Genomic DNA, 18,502 nt, shown 5'->3' on the forward strand with positions numbered 1-18,502 from the left:
TAAGCTGAGCCTTGGGGGATACTTTGGCTTAGGTAGGGGGAAAGTGAAGGTAGTGTGTTCCTCAGGAAGAGGAAACGGAATATGCAAAGACGCGAGGTGGGCACTTTCAAAAGACAGTACATGAGGCCAGCCCAGCCGGTACGCCTGGAGTTCAGTGAGCAAGGGAGGCGACCCCATTCAGGCTCCCTCACCCCTTTACCAGTTCCACAAACCTTGAAGAGCCCAGTTTTCTGTACTTGAAACCCTCAGGACGTTGCTGGAGACCTAAGCGTTCCTGGGATTGATCAGACGGTGGGGGTGGAAGGTGGAGCACCTGGAACTCCCACCCAACTGCCGGGGGCAGTTTACGGAGGCACAGCCCCCTTGGAAAAGCGTTTGCCAGCATCTCCTAAAGCTAAGCAGGCACAGACCCCAGGACCCAGGCAAGTCTACTCCTGGGGATAAACCTGAGCGAGTGAGTGCATAGGTCTACGAAAAACCTGTGCTAGGTTAGAATGTTCCTAGCAGCAGCATCCATAATAGTCCTAAACTAAAAGAACCCCCACGTCCACCAGCACAGAATAGGTAAACCAGCTGTGATCTGTTCACACAGAAATATATCAATATGGCACAGCCATGAAAAGGAACCAACTACTGAAACGTAACAGTGGGGGTGAACCTCAAACCTGCTGCATGACCACATATATGCAATTCTAGAACAGGCCAAACGAAATCTAAGGTGAGTGAAAATATCAGAGCATTATTGGGGGGCAGGCAGAGGGACCATGGGAGAAACTTCTGGCTGCTGGAAATGTCTTATACCGTGACCCGGGGCATATAGACAAGAGTGTATTTTTGTTGAAACTCATTAAACTGTGCTGAAGTTTAAACGTAAGATGCATGCACTTTGGTGTAGCTAAAGTATCTGCTAATTTAAAAATGCCAGAGCGGCACCTGGCTCTTCACTAGGTCCTCCTCTCGGCAGGGAAGGAAAGAAAACACCTCCACCCTCTTATCTCCAGGTCAAGGTACGGCCCCGTGCAGCTCAGAAATGCTTTGAAAATGGACTATATGTTTTGCAAACAAAGCTCTATTTAAACAGTTTTGTTTAAAGGCTTGTTTTAGCCTTTCTTGCTCAGCAGGGTTGCCTTTTTTTAGTCTCTTTCCAGGTTCTTTGGAGGGCTGCTCTCCACCCAGCCCACCCCCAAAGTAGAGGAGATGCGCGTCTTCACAAACAGGCGCTGCTGGGAACAGCGAGGCCTCAGGCGTCCCATCCCGCCACCACCCACAGGGCGCCCGGCGGGCTTGGGCTCGTGTTTCCGAAGGGAGACTGGATGTGCCCTGTTATCTCCTGGGGAACACAATCTTTTGGCAACCAAACTAGTAAATTCAGATTAACAGGGTCCTTTCCTGTCCCCAAAGTCAGTTTTTCTTTCCTCCAATCTCACTTTATAAACAGCCCTGCTCCCAGCTGAGCTGCCTGTATGTGTTTATGATAATCTAGGTTCAAAGCACACTCATCTATCTTCCTGTCCTTTCTGCTAAGGAGTCCAAAGGATAAAGCCTGGTTATAAAAGGCCATGGCCAGCCTGCGGGCTGAGCGGAGACCTGGAGTCACACAGTAAGTCACGGCTGTGCCCCGGCAGGGAGCTTGGTGAGGTTGGGCTGCCGGAGGGACATGGCACAGAGGGGAGAAGCCACTGTACTGGGGAGGAGCCTGAGGCCGGGGCTCTGCAGAGGTGCTGCCCCCCAGCCTCAGGGTTCCCCACCTTCGGGGACAGCCCGATGGGGCCCAGGCACTGAGCTTCTGTTCCACTTGCTGTCCCCTGCGCTCCAGGCCACCTGCCCCGTCTGGGGTCGGTGAGCGTCAGCAATCTCTGCGTGTCTTTTTCATCCGTGTAGATGCTGCCCTCCTGGATCGTCGGCCTTCTCCTGCTGGCCACTGTCAGAGGTAAGGGTGCTGTCACCACCCCAGGGAGAGAGCGACCACGCCTGGGCTGGCCTTTGGTGGGGCAGTTAGAGGCATTGTCATCATTATTATCATCATAATTAATAGCGTTTATCATTTCAAGACACCAGGATATGTACATGCGATACACGCATTCACCCCAGCCCCCAGGAGATTCTTGTCACCGTGGTATTTGGGGAATGCTGACAGCAAGGGAGAGACCAGCATTGGCCTCGGCCAGCCCTGGGCCACCCTGAAGAGTCCTCCCGTGTAGCTGAGGTGGCATTGCTCCTTTCCAGAACCTCACGGTCCCTGTCTGTTGCTCTTCCTGCCCCAGGAAAGGAGATCTGCTATAGCCCTTTGGGCTGCTTCTCCGACGAAAAACCATGGGCCGGGATCCTTCAGCGGCCCATAAAGTTATTTCCCTGGGCCCCCAAGGACATTGACACTCGCTTCCTTCTGTACACAAATGAGAATCCGAACAACTTCCAAGTAAGTGTGGGCATGAAATGACTGCAGGGTGGGTGGGTCGCGGAGTCCACACCGGTGCCTTCCCGCAGTTGTGTAAGGAAAAGGCTCTGCTTTGGAAAGTCCTAGATGGTGCTCCCTCACCATTGGCAGCCAACTTAGCTCCCAGCACCAGAAACCCCTGATGAGATCTATGGATGCCTGACCCAGAAACCTCCACATTGCACACACTGTGTGCAGAACTTCCTGGCATCGAACCCCGATCCTGGGAGGAAGGGGGTGTGAGCAGCATTTATGGAGAAATCCAGGCCTGGTGGGTCTGTCTTCCTGCACTGGTCTGTGGAAGGAGAGGCCCTCGGGGAACAAGGGTGGGGGTGTAAATCCTTCCTGAGGAGCTAGAAGCCAGGTGGAGGAGAGGGAACATTTTGTTGTTAATTTTCAGCCAGGGATATTTTTTCCCTGGATTTTTAGAGAAACTGAAAAGGAGGGAAGGATGGGGAAAGAGAGAGAGAGAAACATCGATTGGTTGCCTCCCACATGAGCCCCAGCTGAGACCGACCATCAAACCTGCAACTCAGGTACATGCCCTTGACCAAAAATCAAACCTGAGACCCTTCTGTGTGCAGGCCAATGCTCTAACTACTGAGCCACACCAGCCAGGGCGAGAAGGGACATTTAATCACAAAAGCAAAGTGAAAAGGACCCTGGGAGCAACCTTCAGGTCCCAGAAGGCTGGGAGGGTGCAAGCCAGGCTTCTTCCAGGAGCTTAGAAGTGGCAAGAGCGAGCTCAGAACTCCAGCTGCTCACAGCTCCACCTCTGACAGTTTAGAGCCGGGTTACTGTCCATAGCTCCCTGAGGTCAGCTGCTGTGGGGTTCTAGGTGACACACTCCCCACTCAGAGACCCCAGCTGGGAGTCTGCTTGGACATGGTAGTTTCAACCTGGTGATCCTTCTTCGGGTGTGCTGCCCATGGGGGCTGGTGAAGGGAGTCTGAGCGGGCCCCTGGCACCTAGGAGTCAGTTCCTGAGGCCGACAGGCTTGAGATGCCCCCGGCAGCTCCACTGAACCACATTTCCCCCCATGCCTGGTGCTTCTGGCCCAGGGGTCCTTCACCACTTCTGTTCCAGGGACTCTTTCACCATCTGGGGAAGCCTACGGGTCCCTTCTCAGGAGGATGTATTTAAATGCATAAAATAAAATACATTAGGTTACAAAGGAAGCCAATTATATTGAAAATCAGTTATCAGAACATTAGAAAAGATAAATATGGGATGCAGTTACATATGTGCTGTTATTATGTCACTAAATAACAGGATCTAGGGGTCGGTCTAGTAACTACTGTCACTTAAAATAGCCATGAGAGTAAATGATTTTTAAGACATCTGCAACAACTGTAACGTGGTGTGAAAATATCTGTGACTTCTAGTGGTGACAGTGTTGCTATGATGACTGTGGCTTGCTGCCCAATTTCATAATTAACAGAAATGCTAGAAGGTCCATGAACTTGGACTTTCTGAATTCTATCCTCAAACCCCAGGTCAGCAACTCCTGTTCTAGCCCGACCCAACTTCATGGGAGTTGTCCCCGTGACCTCAGTCTTGCTAGAACTGACTCTAACAGGTCTATGGCTTGGAAAGGCCAACATCTCAGTTCATCTTTTCTACTTTCACCAGCGGATCTCCGCCACGGACCTAGCCACTGTCAAGGCCTCAAACTTCCAGCTGGACCGCAAGACGCGCTTCATCATCCACGGCTTCATAGACAAGGGGGAGGAGAGCTGGCTGACTGACATGTGCAAGGTACTAACAGTGTGCTAAGCCCTGATCTAGTCAGTGGTCTTTTTGACCTGGCTGTGTCAATAACCATCTGGAAGATCTTAGACAAGTCATTTACTCCATTCCAGGCCTCAGTGTCCACATCCATAAGTGGGGATAAGACACCCAGCTCATGGTGATGGGGTGAAGATTACGACAAGTGGGGGAAATATTAAAACTCTGACACCAGCTAGGTGCTTGATGGCTGTAAATTCCTATCTCTGGAGTGTGCAACCTGGGCCTGCTAATACATCGGTTCCTCCCTCTTGTTTTCCTCCCCCAGAATATGTTTAAAGTGGAGAAAGTGAACTGCATCTGTGTGGATTGGAGACATGGGGCCAGGACAGACTACACCCAAGCCGTCCACAACCTTCGAGTCGTGGGAGCGGAGATAGCTTTCTTAATACAAGGACTGTCGGTAAAACCCTGCCTGGGCCACATCCCGTGGGGAAGGGGAGAGAGGGGGGCAGGCAAGCACCAGGATGCACCCAGAGGCAGCCTGGGCACTGTTGGGCAGGGGCTGGGCCTGGACGCCTGGAAGCAGAGAGGGGCATGTCCTAAAATGATGTTGCAACCTTCTGCCTCTTGGAGTGTCCTGCAGATCCCTGGTTGTGGTGGTGCCTGGGGCAAACTAACCACTTTGGGCCTCAGTCTCCCCTCTTGCAATAAGCCACCCTTGCAGGCTGTTCTGGGGATTCTAGAGCAGGCTGGGCTGCCCAACAGCTCTCAGCCCAGAAGATGAGTCTGCACTCTCAGAAAAAGGGAAGCCCCTTGCAGCCTTCTGGGTCTAGGCCGGAGCACCCCAGAGCTGGGCCCACCACCCACGCTCTCGCAGACAGGCCCAAGCCCTGCGGGAGGGGAGGGAGTCGGCAGCGGGTGTGGGTGGGAGCGGGCAGGGCCGGTCCAGGCTCCCCAGGCCGCCTGCAGTTGGCGCGTTGGCCGCTGGTCAGCACTGTTGGCCTGCGCACCAGACAGCGCGCAGGGCTCTGCTGCAGCCCGGGGCCAGGTCGCACTGTCCTAGGCGGTCCTGGACCCCATCGTCCTTCCCGGGACCTGCTCCATCCCCACTCCCGAGCTCGCGCATCCCCACCCCGGCCAGGGGGACTGACGGGCCATCGTTCCGCAGACGGAGATGGGCTACAGCCTGGAGAACGTGCACCTGATCGGCCACAGCCTGGGCGCGCACACGGCGGGCGAGGCGGGCAGGAGGCTGGGGGGCCGCGTGGGCAGGATCACAGGTAAGGGCGCGGGCGCGGGGACCGCCAGGTGCGTTGCGGAAGCCCAGCCACCCGCACTTCCCACGGCCAAGGGCGCCCCTGCTGGTCCTCCGGGGACTGATTTTAGGTGCTGCCAGACTTAGATTAGAAAAATAATTGCCCATACATGTTCATGTTAATTATAAAATATATGATTGTAAATAAAAACACGCTTATTTAAAAAAAGATAGCTAGCACATTAAACCTATGAGTCCGGGATTATTGTTGCTAGAGTGCTGCAGATTTTTCAAAAGGGAAGTGATTTTTTTTTTAACTAATTCATCAGTTCCACAAACACTTAACGTCTTTGCTGTGCCGGGTACAGGCAGAAAGAAGTGTCGGTAGATACAGAGAATGAATGAATCACTGGGCAAAATGAAGGCACGCAAGACAGGCACAGACGCCTGTGCAGCCAAGTTTGCACCTAACTGTGCAAACCGGTTCATGAGTGTCTCCTGTGCTCAGGGCGCCGTGCTAGGCATGGGGTGAAGGGTAAGGGGATTCAGAGTTTATGTTTATGGAGAATTTTCGTTTGCAAAGTTCTTTCTCTGGCGTCTTTGTGTGGGGTTTCCACGTTAACCCTGCAAGGTAGGCTGCTGTTATTCCCGCTTCCCGGTGGGGACACCGAAGCTCAGGGATGACAGGCATTTGACCTTGAGCAGAACCTGGGCTAGAATACAGGTCACTGAGTCCTGTGGGCTGTGCTCCTTCCTTCGACCCTCTGCTTTGGGTAGAAATCCCCATGGATTTGGGGGGTCCAGGGCTTGGAACCTGGTTTGTGTTAGAGCATGGCCTCACTGTCCAGCCCCCCCTTTCAGGACTGGACCCGGCAGAGCCGTGCTTCCAGGGCACGCCCGAGGAGGTTCGGCTGGACCCGTCTGATGCCATGTTTGTGGATGTGATTCACACGGATTCCTCGCCCATAGTCCCTTTCCTAGGTGAGTTCCCCACTCCACCCCTTGGTGAGCAGGGCTGTAACTGGTGAGAGTAGGTCCAGGTATCCCCCCCTACACATACACACATATTGCAGGGTTAACTACAGAAATAGCTTGGACACCAACCAAAGTGGGTGCCAGCCACAAATAAACAGCCAGTTCAGTGCCACTGGTGTCAGCCTGTGGCCCCCAACAGGACAAAACAAAACAAAACACTGCTCTAACCTCAGTCTTCAAACCCCGTGCCCTCCCCTAGTCTCCACTGTCCAGAGTGGCGGGCGTATTTATTATGGTTGCCTGACCTGTTCTTGCAAAATGCAAAGCTAATTTTTTTGCTCACTTCTTTTGTAAAAGCTTTGGTTATAGTTTGTGTTGTTGGAAATTAAATATATTCCTTCACTTAATTCTTCTAAAATCAAATGGGTGAACTGCCCTTTATGGTTTAAATAAATTAAAATTTTAAAATAAATAAAATTATATAAAAAATAAATAATAAATAAACTCAGCGTTCTTTTTTCAATGTTTTCTTATATAACCATTCATGAAACGTGCCGACAAAGGGTATGTTTTTAATAATGGCGATGGCCCAGCCAGGCGTGGCTCAGCGGTTGAGCATCGACCTAGGATCCAGGCGATCAGGGTTCGATTCCCGGTCAGGGCACATGCCCGGGTTGTGGGCTGCAGCTGATCAATGACTCTCTCATCATTGATGTTTCTATCTCTCTCTCTCCCTCTCCCTGAAGTCAATAAAAGATACATTTATAAAAAATAATAATAATAATAATAATAATAATGGAGATGATTTCCATGCACTGCATTGGACATTTTGTATACATTCACTCATTAATCATAGTAACAACCCTAAAAAGTGAGCATTATTATTACTATTTCATAACTGAGGAAACTGAGGCTCAAAAAGCTTTAGTAATTACCCAAGATCACAAAGTGTGTAAATAGGACCTGGGTGTGATCACAGTTCTATGTGCTTAAAAAGACAAAGCGTCCAGTCATTATGTTGGGCTCTCAATATGACAATATAATGTGATGTGGTCTCGATATAACAATATAACATAGAAATCAAAATTTTTAAATGAGTAAAGGAATAGAAATTGCACCAGTCCTGACAGGCATCTACTGATGCACAGTGGTCTCAGGGTATATACGTATTGTTCACGGCCTCCCCGAGGTAGACAGAGACATATAGGAATAAACATGATTGCATGCCCACTTCCTCTGCTCTCTCCTCCCTCTTTATCATTCCAATGGCTCATCTTTTAGAACGTTCTGCAAAGCCAGACAGGGTGGCTATGGTGAGGGGAGAATTTGCCAAGAAAACTCTCGCTCTGGTTGGAAGGAGTTGGACACTCTCTGTGGCCATGACCTTGTCTTGGGACCACTTACCTCCCTGCTCACCTCTGCTTCCAATGTTTCAGGTTTTGGAATGAGCCAAAAGGTGGGCCATCTGGATTTCTATCCAAACGGAGGAAAGCAAATGCCTGGATGTCAGAAAAATATCCTTTCTACCATTGTTGATATAAATGGACTGTGGGAAGGTACGTACATTAGAAAAGTAAGACGGCAGCTGCTCTATTTGGGGAGAAAGCAGAAGGCGCGGTTGGGCCCTCATAGTACTGAATTTGCCACCACTTCCAGTGTGCTCGTTCTGTCCCAGACATTGTCATAACGTCATGAGATAGTTACTCTGACTATCCCCATTTTACAGATGAAGAAACTGAAAAAAGTTATAAAACTTGCCCAAGGCCACTTTCTAGTGAAGCCCAAATTCTGGCTGCAAAACCCTGACCTCATACCCCAGCCTGCATTGTCTCCCCCCTTATCAGGATGCTGAGACATGAGCTGGCACGTTGGCAAATACCCAGCTCTGGCTTCGGCCCCCCCATCCTACCTTCACTGCTCGCTCCTTGAAGGGCATATGCAAAGATTTGGAGGGCTTTGACTTTCTTGCCCTTAGCTGTTGGCAGGTGCTAGGACTGGAAAGGGACTGATCTGGTCAAAAGACCAAGTGGGGATGTCTCTGTGGGTTTGGGGAGCATGTGCATTGAGGGGGAGGCCTGGAGGTCTGGGGAGGATGAGCCTTGTGTGTGTCAACATCAGAAATGTCCAAACCTGAAGAGAATTTTTATGAGTTTAATTGAGCCAAACAGATGACAGATGCTGGGAAGCAAAATCTCAAAGGACTGAAAAAATGCTCTGGAGATTGGCAGTTTTACAGCTTACTTTATACATTAGAATCAAAGAAGGAGACATAAGAGGGTTGGTTACATGAGATCCACTGGTGGTTGATTAGGGAGGGGGGAGAAAGCAAAACCGGGAAATCTCTGGGGTTGGTAAAAAGTAAAAGAGAGACACACTTCTTTTCCATTGGTGTGTGTAAGAATTAATGATCAACATTCACGGCACGTAGAGGTGGCATTTGGAGAACAAGTCAACAGTGAGGGGTTCTTGGTCTGGTGCTCTCGTGGGGGGGTTGCCCTGAGGGGTCTAGAAAAGATTACTCTGACATTTCAAAGGTATGCTATCTTAGAGGCAAAAAGAAAATACCTTCATATAAGGTGAAGATTGGCCTTTGTCGCCTTCGCTGGGTGGCTCAGTTGGCTGGAGTATTGTCCTGTACACCAAAAAGGCTTCAGGCCTAGATTGTGGGTCTGATCCCTGGTCAGGGCTCATATGGAAGGCAACCAATTGATGTTTCTCTCTCACAGCGATGTTTCTCTCTCTCTCTCTCTTCCTCTCTCTCTCTAAAATCAATAAAAAACATATTCTCAGGTGAAGATTAAAAAAAAAAAAAGATTGACCTCTGTCAAGGAAGCTACAGGCCTGGGACCTGCCATGACCCGCTTTTAGTTAGGAATTTTGATGTTCAGACCATCCTGTGCGGTTACTTTCGGTCTCTGACTTTGTTAGGCCCACCACGCAGGCCTCCCCTGAGCTTGTCAGGTTTTGTATGTGGCCCCTTTTTTGTCACATGCATGTCCCCGTTTAGCTGAGAGGCAGGTTCGGTCCCCCTAATACTAGGTGGCTTAAAGCCCTACCTCCCTACCTGCCCTTGTCTGGCCTCTGCTCTCTACCTGCGGCCTCCCCCTGGAGACCATGCTTCCTCTCCTCCCTGAACATGGAGGCTTTGAGTCAGTGATCATTTCATTTTAGTGTTTATTTTTCTGAGCTGGGAGTTTCCCGAGGCCAGGACTGTGCCCGGGGCACCCAGGACCCTGCTCAGGGCCTGGCCCAAAGCAGGCGCTCAGTACAGTCCACGCCACTGTGGCATTTTAATATTCCACGTGCTTAACGTGAAAGACTAGAGTCAATAAAGCAACAGCCACCATCCACCAGCCGTAAGTGGAGCCTTCCACCTCCTCTCTGCCCAGCACCAGTAACTCCGAGGAAGACACGGCTGTTCCACTCCCAGAAGGAACACTGGACTCACAATGAGGCTGCCCCCTCCCAGGAGCAAGGAGCAGGGCCCACATAATAGAAAGGAGCCGGGCTTTAATTAAAGAGGCCATTTAGAGGGCACAAGCCCATGCACACTGGAGTGTGCTTCCATTGTGTGGGCTCCGAGTCACCCAGGCGCTGGGCTGGGGAACAATTAAATCCACTTGCTCGTCTATTATGGGAGCCCTGGGCAGCAATTTTGGATGAAAGAAACAATTAAGTTTGAAACAGGTTGCGTTGTCTGGTAATGAGCGTTGGTGTGGGGCATGGACTGGCTTGGCTGGATGTCGCTGGGCCGAGGGGCAGGCAGAGCCTCAGGCTGTGGAGAGCTAATCCCCCAGCACAAAAGGGGCCCGTCTTTTCTCCGTGGGTGGCAGATAAAGCCCCCCAGACCCCCCAGAAGTGGCCCCCAGGTATATCGGGGTCACTGTGGATCACCTATGGAAAGTTTTGTACCGATTAGGTGGAGAAATGAAAAAACAATTTGCAAACAAGAGGGCTTGGTTTTAAAGAAAAAAATGCTAAATAAAGTGCAGTGAAGGAGTGTCCAGAGGGCCCCGTGACCTTGATCTCCACTTTTAGCTGTGCCTGCAAGAGTAAGGAGGAGGAATTTCTCAGCCTGACTTCTCGCCCGACGCCATAGGCACAGCAAAGCTCGCTTCACGGGACAGGCCTGTCCAGCGTCGGGGTTCTCAAACTGTGGCCCTCGGGCCAAACGCCACCCACCATAGCACGGGGCTGGCCTTCAGTGACTGGCTTTAAAGTGGGAATGCGCTGCTGTCATTTAAGCCTGGAAACGTTTTAATGTAAATGTCAGGGTGCTTTTTCTCATGAAAAATCAGACCGAGCAACCTGGGCCTTAACATTCAGCAGCTGGCTGACTGTAAGATTCCTTTTTAAAGCCACTGCCATTCCCTCTCTGTATCTATATATCTATCTCTGTCTCTCCTCTCTGTGTATATAGCTGTATATATCTTTTTTCACTCCCTCCCAAGGGCCCCAGCCCTCATAAGTCATTCATGTCAGATGCCTGGCCCCTGGGGGACTGCACAAACGTGCTTGTTAGAACTTGCCACTCCCCACACTTGCCTAGCCCTGCTCAGCACATGGACACAGTGATGGAGAGAGGAAAGCGGCTCTAGCCAAACGCCATTACTAAACAAGTCCCCAAATTTCCCACTTGCCCCAAAGTATGTCACAGTCAGTGACCGAAACTTTGCGTGGTGACCAAGGTGTTTGGGGATGCCAACACCCATCTGTGCAGTGAGGAGGTGATTCCTCTCTCGGTCAGAATGGGTCAAGCTTCAAGAATGAGGTGCTCCTCCGAGCTCCCGTGGCTTTTGCTTTCTCAGGGACCCGAGAATTTGTAGCCTGCAATCACCTGAGAAGCTACAAGTATTACTCCAGCAGCATCCTGAACCCTGACGGCTTCCTGGGCTACCCGTGTGCCTCCTATGATGAGTTTGAGGGGGTAGGTGACCCCAGGGGCCTGGGGAAGATATTGCGGGTGGCTCTGTGGCTGGTGGTTTTGTCCCTGTGGCTTGGAACAGAACAGAGATGTAACTCCACAGCTAATGCGAGGAGGTGCTGGTAATGCTGAGCCTCCCAGAGCCTTCTTACCTTCGGGGAGCAGGGTGGGCAGGAGGCGGAGGGCGCAGCCCTGACTGTGCGGGGCCTTCCCTAGATCCCCAACTTTTCCTTCTGAAAAACTCTCAAAGGATGCGTGGGTGGCGTGGATAGACGGCTGCGTGCATGCACTCGCCATGGATGGAGGGTGGAATGGGTAGAGGAATGGAAAGCCGGTTAGGTAGGTGAGAGGGTGGGTGCGGGGTGGGCGATCAGTGTGGAGGGGAACTGATCAATCGAGTGAGGGGGGGAGTCAAAGGCCTTCGCTCACAGGCACATTGTTGTTTCTCCACTAGAACAGCTGCTTCCCTTGTCCAGCCGGAGGGTGCCCCAAAATGGGGCACTATGCGGACCAGTTTCAGGGGAAAACCAGTGCCGTGGAACAGACGTTTTTCCTCAACACAGGAAACAGTGGGAACTTCACTAGTAAGTTTCCCTTTAACCCATTTAAACGTCGCGAATAATTTTAAAAGGCGTATGAATCTTATTAGTTAGGACGCTTGGTAGTGACCGACAGAAACTCAGCTCCAACCAGCTTACACGATAATGGAAGGGCGGTAGGACGGCATTGGTCTTGGGTCTGACGTTCACCCCGTTAACCAATAATCCTGGTCGGTGGAGTCCGTCGAGCATGAGTGGCCCAGGCTGGGTCATGTGTCCACTCAACCCTGTGGGAGGAAGGATGGACCCATTGACAGAAGGAGGCAAGATGGGGCAAAGTCACCCCCATAATTATCCACCATACCAGCCCCCCTGTGTACACACACACACACACACACACACAGGAACATGCCATGTTTTTGTTGTCATTTTGCCCAGCTTCTCATTTAAAAAGTGGAAAGTAGTAAAACCATCAAGATTTATTTGTTGTAAGTAATATCACATGGTGCTGAATAGAAGAGCAATGATTTCCTGAGGGAGTTTTACATATAAAAAATGTACAGAGCACTTTATAAAACATGTTTTATACACACTGTTTTATATAATCTTCACAGTACTTACCATAGAAGGTAATGGTTTGGCAGAATCTGTAAAGTCTCACGTGCACGTTCCTTTAAGTCAGAACGTACCTTAGGGAAAGTGCTGGCATGTGTGTGGAAGAAGGGATGCTCAGGGCCTTCACGGCAGCGTTGATTTTAACACCAGCAGGTTGTGGGGAGAAACCTAAATGTCCACCGATGGTTAAACAGCCAGATACTGTGTGTAACCATTGAAAGAAGCAGATAGAAAACCTCGAAGGCACGTTCAGTTGGTGCCCTCTAGGAGACAGAGCTCATCCAAGTGGTTCAAATGAGGAGAGCTCGTTGGAGGGCCTGCTTTTGGTAGTGGGGACAGGGTTAAAAGAACAAACTAGGGATGCTGAGGCGCCCAGAATCTAGTGGCTGCGGGGCTCTAGGAATGGGGTGCGTCAGAGAGGCAGCGAGTTACGGCCAGACAAGGAGGGTGCAGGGGAGCAAACACCTCCATCCCCCTCCCCCTGCCTCTGACCCCCTGTGCAAGCCTCTGATGGGCTGAACCCAACAGAAAGCTGGTGGCAAGGATCCCTGGCGAGGCCAACCTTCTGGAGCGCAGGACAGGACAGAGAAAGGCAGTGAATGGGTCTGGTGTGGGGATGGGTGGAGAGCACAGAGAATAACAGTTCATATTATTTACAGAAGGGGGAAAGCCTATATTTTTATACATTCATATATGTGCGTGTAAATGCTCATGGAAAGCTCTAGATCAGGGCATCCCAACCTCAGCTCTGTTGACATTGGGGGCTGGGTCATTTGTTATTGTGGAGACTATCCTGCGCATTGCAGTATGTTCAGCAAATCTGTGGCCCCTAACAGAGAGATGCCAGTAGCCCTGCACCCACCCACCCCCTTTCCCTGGTGTGACAATAATGTCTCCAGACAGTGCCACATGTCCTCAAGAAGCAAAAATCACCCCCTGGACCTGGTTAAGTATACAAGCCAAACTGGTTACTTCAGGGACAAACCTTAGATGGAGAACAGGTAGATGGGGGTGCTGAGGAAGGCTTTATTTTATTTTTTAAAAATTAATCTGGGTTGTTTTCCCACTGAGAACACATCCATTGCATGGGAAAATAACAAAAATAAAAATAAAAAAAGAAAGAACAGTAAGTGATGTATCCAAGTGTTGGAGCAACAGCCACCCCTCCTTCCTCAGCGGTGTGCACCAAGGGTACACGGGTGTAGTAACCAACCGCCCTCCATCCATCAGAACACACGCATCGCTGGGTTGGCAGGAGACTGTGCTGAGCTATAATATTTACTTCCCCCTGAGTCCCTCACCCCCACCTGCAATCTGAATTCCTGGGACCCCGGCTTCACGAAGGAAACCCTTAGTCCCATTCCCCCTTACCTCCCACTCGTGGGGGGTCAGAGCTTGGAACAAGAATGCTTCCATGGGTCTTTTTTTTTTTTTTTTTTTTTTCCCCAAAAAGTTGAGCTAATTGAACTGATTGTATTTCTTTCTTTGCACAGGTTGGAGATACAGGGTGTCCGTCACACTGGCTGGAAAAAAGAAAGTGAGTGGATACATCAGGATTGCTCTATATGGAAAGAATGGAAACTCTAAACAATATCAAATTTTCAAGTAAGTTTGATAGTAAAGCGAAATGAGCATACTTTCCATAAGAGAATATTCATAAAAGGTTGGGTATAAACTGCTTTATAAATCTAGCCATACAGAACCACTGAATCCTAGAATGTCAGAGCCGGGAGGAAGTCTTAGCATCTAGTTCAATCACCCCCTCTGAGAAGACTGAGGCCCAGAGAGGAAGAACTCACTATTTTAAGTGCTGACTCCTTTTGGATGGCCAATCATTGCTTTCCTCCTGAAGAAGTCTTACGAATATCACATTCTCCTGAGTTGAGGCACATTTAGATGGCAACGCCTTCCCATCCAACACATGCACGTGGACCCCCACATGTGCTCCACGTGAAGCCTGAGGCTGGCTTCTTGTTGCTGTGGTCACCTCAGCACCCAGCTTTTGCTGAGCATATGAAGTTCTTGGTAAAAATGTGTTGGATTAGTACACAACTGTGCTGTAAAGTTAGATTCTGTTTTTGCACTAACTTTGCATAATGGATTCCATGTTATATGAAAGTTCTTTGATGACTTCTTATGCTACATATGAGATGCCTGCCCACAAATGACCCCGCTGAACCATGTGCATCTTTAAACAAAGACATAATGAGTCCTGCGGTGAACGTATAGAGTTAATTCGCCACCCCAAGTATTTTACTTCCTTCTAGGTACCAATCAAGACAGTGAGAGTCTAGAGTCCAGTATTTTTTAAAGGTGTGTGCTCTTCACAAATGCATTTGTGTTTTAGCAGCCCCTGGCTGTGTACGAAGTCATGCAAGGCAATTGCAGAAAACCAACAATAACAGCCATTGTTTGGAGAAGCAATAGGTTGCTACCATCCTAGGTACTCATCTATCCAGCTGATGAACTTTCTGTCTGTGTTTTCAGGGGATCCCTCAAACCGAATGCAAGTCATATGCGTGACATTGATGTGGACTTCAATATTGGAAAAATCCAGAAGGTTAAGTTCCTCTGGAACAACCATGTGATCAATCTCTTCCGGAACAAACTGGGGGCTTCAAAAATCACAGTGCAACGTGGTGAAGATGGGACTGCGTGCGTATCTTTTATTCCACCTAAGTCATTTCTATATTTACCTATCCGTCTCTCTCTGCATACACACACGCATACAATCACCCGCCCACCCATCCACATATCCGTCTACTCATCCATCCATTCATCTCTTTCTGTCCATCTACTGAACCACTTACCTATCCACTTATCCATCCAGCCGTTCATCTTCCCAACTATTCATCTCAACTCTCCATCTATCCATCTGATTCACTTTGGAAAGTCAGATACCATTTTCCTTAAGCCAAAGTCAACTTGGCAGGAGCAAGGCAAAAGTTGTAAAGTATAGACTCGAGTAACAGGCCAATATGAGACTGTTTGATCTCAAACAATAAGGAAAACACCTGGGCAGTAGTTGTGGGGAACCTCTGAGTTCATTTCAGTTGGGGTGCATTTATTCATACAGATTGTTTTGTTTGGAGACTATGGCATGAGAGCAAATATAGACTGTGTTAGGATCTAGCTCACAGTGGCAAGCTCTTCTCTTGCTGAGGGAATAGAATCTTACTTGGTAAGAGTTAGGAGAGAACATAACAGTGTCTAAAATATGGAAAGAAAGAAGGCTACCTTAAAGAGAATATAGAAAATAACAGGATGTCAGCATCTGAAGGAAACTTAGAAATCACCTTTCAGCTGCTCTCATTTTAAGATGAGAAGAGAGATTTGTAGAGTCAAGTAACTGGTCTAAGGCCACATAGGAAAGCTACAGAGAAGAATATTGGGCTTCCAATTGTTTTCAAAGCACTTACCAAAACCTTGCTCAGCTGCATGACTTAGCCATGCTGACTATACATGATTGCCAGTGTATTGTTGGAAGGATCAGATGTCACTGCGGCTGTGCCATTACTTTGTATGCTCAAGAGCAGAGCATGAGGCACAACCAGGACTTGGACCCAGTCCTCTGACCTCCCTGTGCCCTCGCAGCTCACAGCGGGATGTGGAGCTGAGGAGTCCCTTTGTGACTGGCTTTTTCTCACATAGCATAATGCTTTCAAGGTTCAACCATATTATAGCATGTATCAGTACTTTATTCCTTTTTACTGCCAAATAATATTCTATTATATGGATATACCACATTTTATTTATCCACTTATCAGTTGATGGACATTAGGGCTGTTTTCACTTTGGGGCTATTATGAGTAATGCTGCTGTGAACATTTATGAGCAAATTTTTGTGTGGACATTTCTCTTGGGTATGTACCTAGGAGCAGAATTGCTAGGCTATGTGGTAACTCTATGTTTAACCTTTAGAAGAACTACCAGACTTTTTTCCAAAGTGGCTGCCACATTTTCCATTCCCAGAAGCAGTGTATGAAGAATCCTGCAGGGTCTTGGCTCTAGGGAAGTCCCCTCTGGGCAGGCTGGGGCGCCCCTGTCCCCCAAATTCATTGCCAGGCCCCAAACTCACTGGAGACCCCCTTGGTTTTGTAAATCCTTGGTCTGATTCATTCTTAGCTTGTTAAAAGGCCACAGAAGGGAAGGATGTTCTTTAAGTGGTTTTGCTTAGTAAGAATCACTTAGACTCTGCCTGGTGTAGCCAAGCCTTTCAGTCAAAAAGACCTGAATTCCAGGGGTTGACTAGATGCTGTTTCCTCATCTGAGGTCACATTTCCATGAGCTGACGAGCCTCATGCTGAAAATTTTTTTCTCCACAGGTACCATTTTTGCGGTGATGACACTGTGAAAGAAGACAGGCTACAATCTCTTCAACCTTGTTAAAAGTGTGGTTCTCTCTTATATCTTTGTGGTAATAAATGTTTAATGCCCTCGGGTTGACACTGAGGTGTTCATTTGACATCCTCCTTGTTCTGGGGTCACATTTTGGAAATGATTTTTGGGACTGGAGCCCTGTTGGCTACAGGTCATGCCTGAAACTTCCCGCAGGCCATCTTTTGCCACCGTCTCTCCCAGAGCACTTTGTATGGCCTGTTCTAATGTAGACAATGAAGTTATGTCCTATTCGAAAAGCTCATCATTACTTCCAAGTGTGGCCTACCCAGCCTTGAACATTCTAGGGTAGGAGGCTGACCCCATGGAAGAGCAGCCTGGGTGGCATGAGTACCTCTGAGCCACTGGAGGAAGAGGGGCTGAAAAAACAGTTAATACAGCCACATGGCACAAGGTGCAGATGATCCAGAGAGTATTCTTACACAAGGTACATCTTCTTCTGTCCTTGCCCCAAGTCTCTCAGTTCCTCTCCCAGGGACAACTTGAGTTTTTCCAGAAATATTCTACATACACATATGTGTGTACCTATCTCACACACCCCAGCCCCACCGCCACCCTTTCCCCAACAAATGGTAGCCTACAACACACGCCGTCCTTACCTTGCTTTTTACACTATCGATGCTGGATATCATTGTCTAATGGTACAGGAAGAGCTGCTTTATTCTCCACAGGGCTTCGCAGGTGCCGCCAAGGGATGCATGTGGTGTGCTTGTCCCTGCGGATGGGCATATAAGTGGTCTCCCAAATTTTCCTGGCGCAGATGTGCATGCATCTAATATCCTTTCATGGTATGTGTGGAGTGCGGGCCTTCTAGCCTGGCCTTTGCCCGAGCGTGGCCTCCCACTAACCCCGCTGACCTGGTGAATTAAAGAGGCTGATGCAGGAAGAGAGTCACTCTCGGGGCTGGGGGATGGTGGAGTAGGGTTCGTCCACTGGACAGGAGTGGGGACACTCACTGTTCAATTCTGAGACTCCAGAAGTGGCTTCACTTAGCAATTCCGTGAAAGACCTCGTGACAGCTGTGACTGGTGCTTAAAGGGGGCGAGGTGACTCACCCACTGAGGTTCCGAGAACGAGGCAGAAGGAGGCCCCTTCCCTTTACGGGGGCGCCTCTACTTCCTGGCAGAGCAAGGAGCTGGAGCTCCACACCTTGGGATTTTTCTTTCATTCACCTTTCTTCTTTGTGTTTTCTAAAATTCTTTTTCCTGAAGCGCTGTACGGCATTTAAAATCTTGCCCGACTACAGTGAAGCAGGTCCTTGTCTCCAAAATTTTCCTTTGACACTGCCTAGATCTCAAAAAAACTGCAAATTGTAGAACACAGGTTCTCAGCCCTGACTGCGCAATAGGATTGACTGGGGAGCTTTCAAAGAAAACCCACGTCTAGGCCGTATCCTGGACCAATCGGAATTTCTGGGGTGGGGCCCAGCACTAGTATTTTTTTTTAAATCCTTGGGTGATGTACAGCCAGGGTTGAGAACCACCGTGTGTGTTTCCTTCTAAGAGTTTAAATAACACTCTCTAATCTTAACTCTTGCTAATTCTCATAGCGTGATACAGGGCTCCCCGGGGGGGGGGGGGGGGGGCGCGGAGCTGGCCTTGAATCCCAGCTTCCCCTCTTTCCACCTG

The 18,502-nt window shown here is 49.3% G+C and overlaps 1 protein-coding gene across 2 annotated transcripts; it reads left to right on the top strand.

Moving 5' to 3' along the window:
- Nucleotides 1–1,457: 1,457 nt before the first annotated feature.
- LOC308567166 (pancreatic lipase-related protein 2-like) lies at nucleotides 1,458–16,927 on the top strand. Of its 2 annotated transcripts, XM_081158476.1 has the most exons (13): nucleotides 1,458–1,600; nucleotides 1,882–1,930; nucleotides 2,265–2,419; nucleotides 4,070–4,195; nucleotides 4,494–4,628; nucleotides 5,337–5,448; nucleotides 6,285–6,404; nucleotides 7,835–7,954; nucleotides 11,207–11,325; nucleotides 11,777–11,906; nucleotides 13,970–14,081; nucleotides 14,964–15,131; nucleotides 16,802–16,921. In XM_081158476.1, the coding sequence occupies exons 2-13, from the start codon at nucleotides 1,882–1,884 to the stop codon at nucleotides 16,863–16,865; spliced, it is 1,410 nt and encodes a 469-aa protein (XP_081014602.1). In that variant the 5' UTR covers nucleotides 1,458–1,600; the 3' UTR covers nucleotides 16,866–16,921. The 2 variants fall into 2 exon arrangements, with proteins under 2 accessions (XP_081014602.1, XP_081014603.1); XM_081158477.1 differs by lacking the exon at nucleotides 1,458–1,600 and having other exon boundaries at nucleotides 1,817–1,930; nucleotides 16,802–16,927.
- The last annotated feature ends 1,575 nt before the right edge of the window (nucleotides 16,928–18,502 follow it).

This window comes from Miniopterus schreibersii, assembly GCF_964146895.1.
Source record: "Miniopterus schreibersii genome assembly, chromosome: 14".
Classification (NCBI taxonomy): Eukaryota; Metazoa; Chordata; class Mammalia; order Chiroptera; family Miniopteridae; genus Miniopterus; species Miniopterus schreibersii.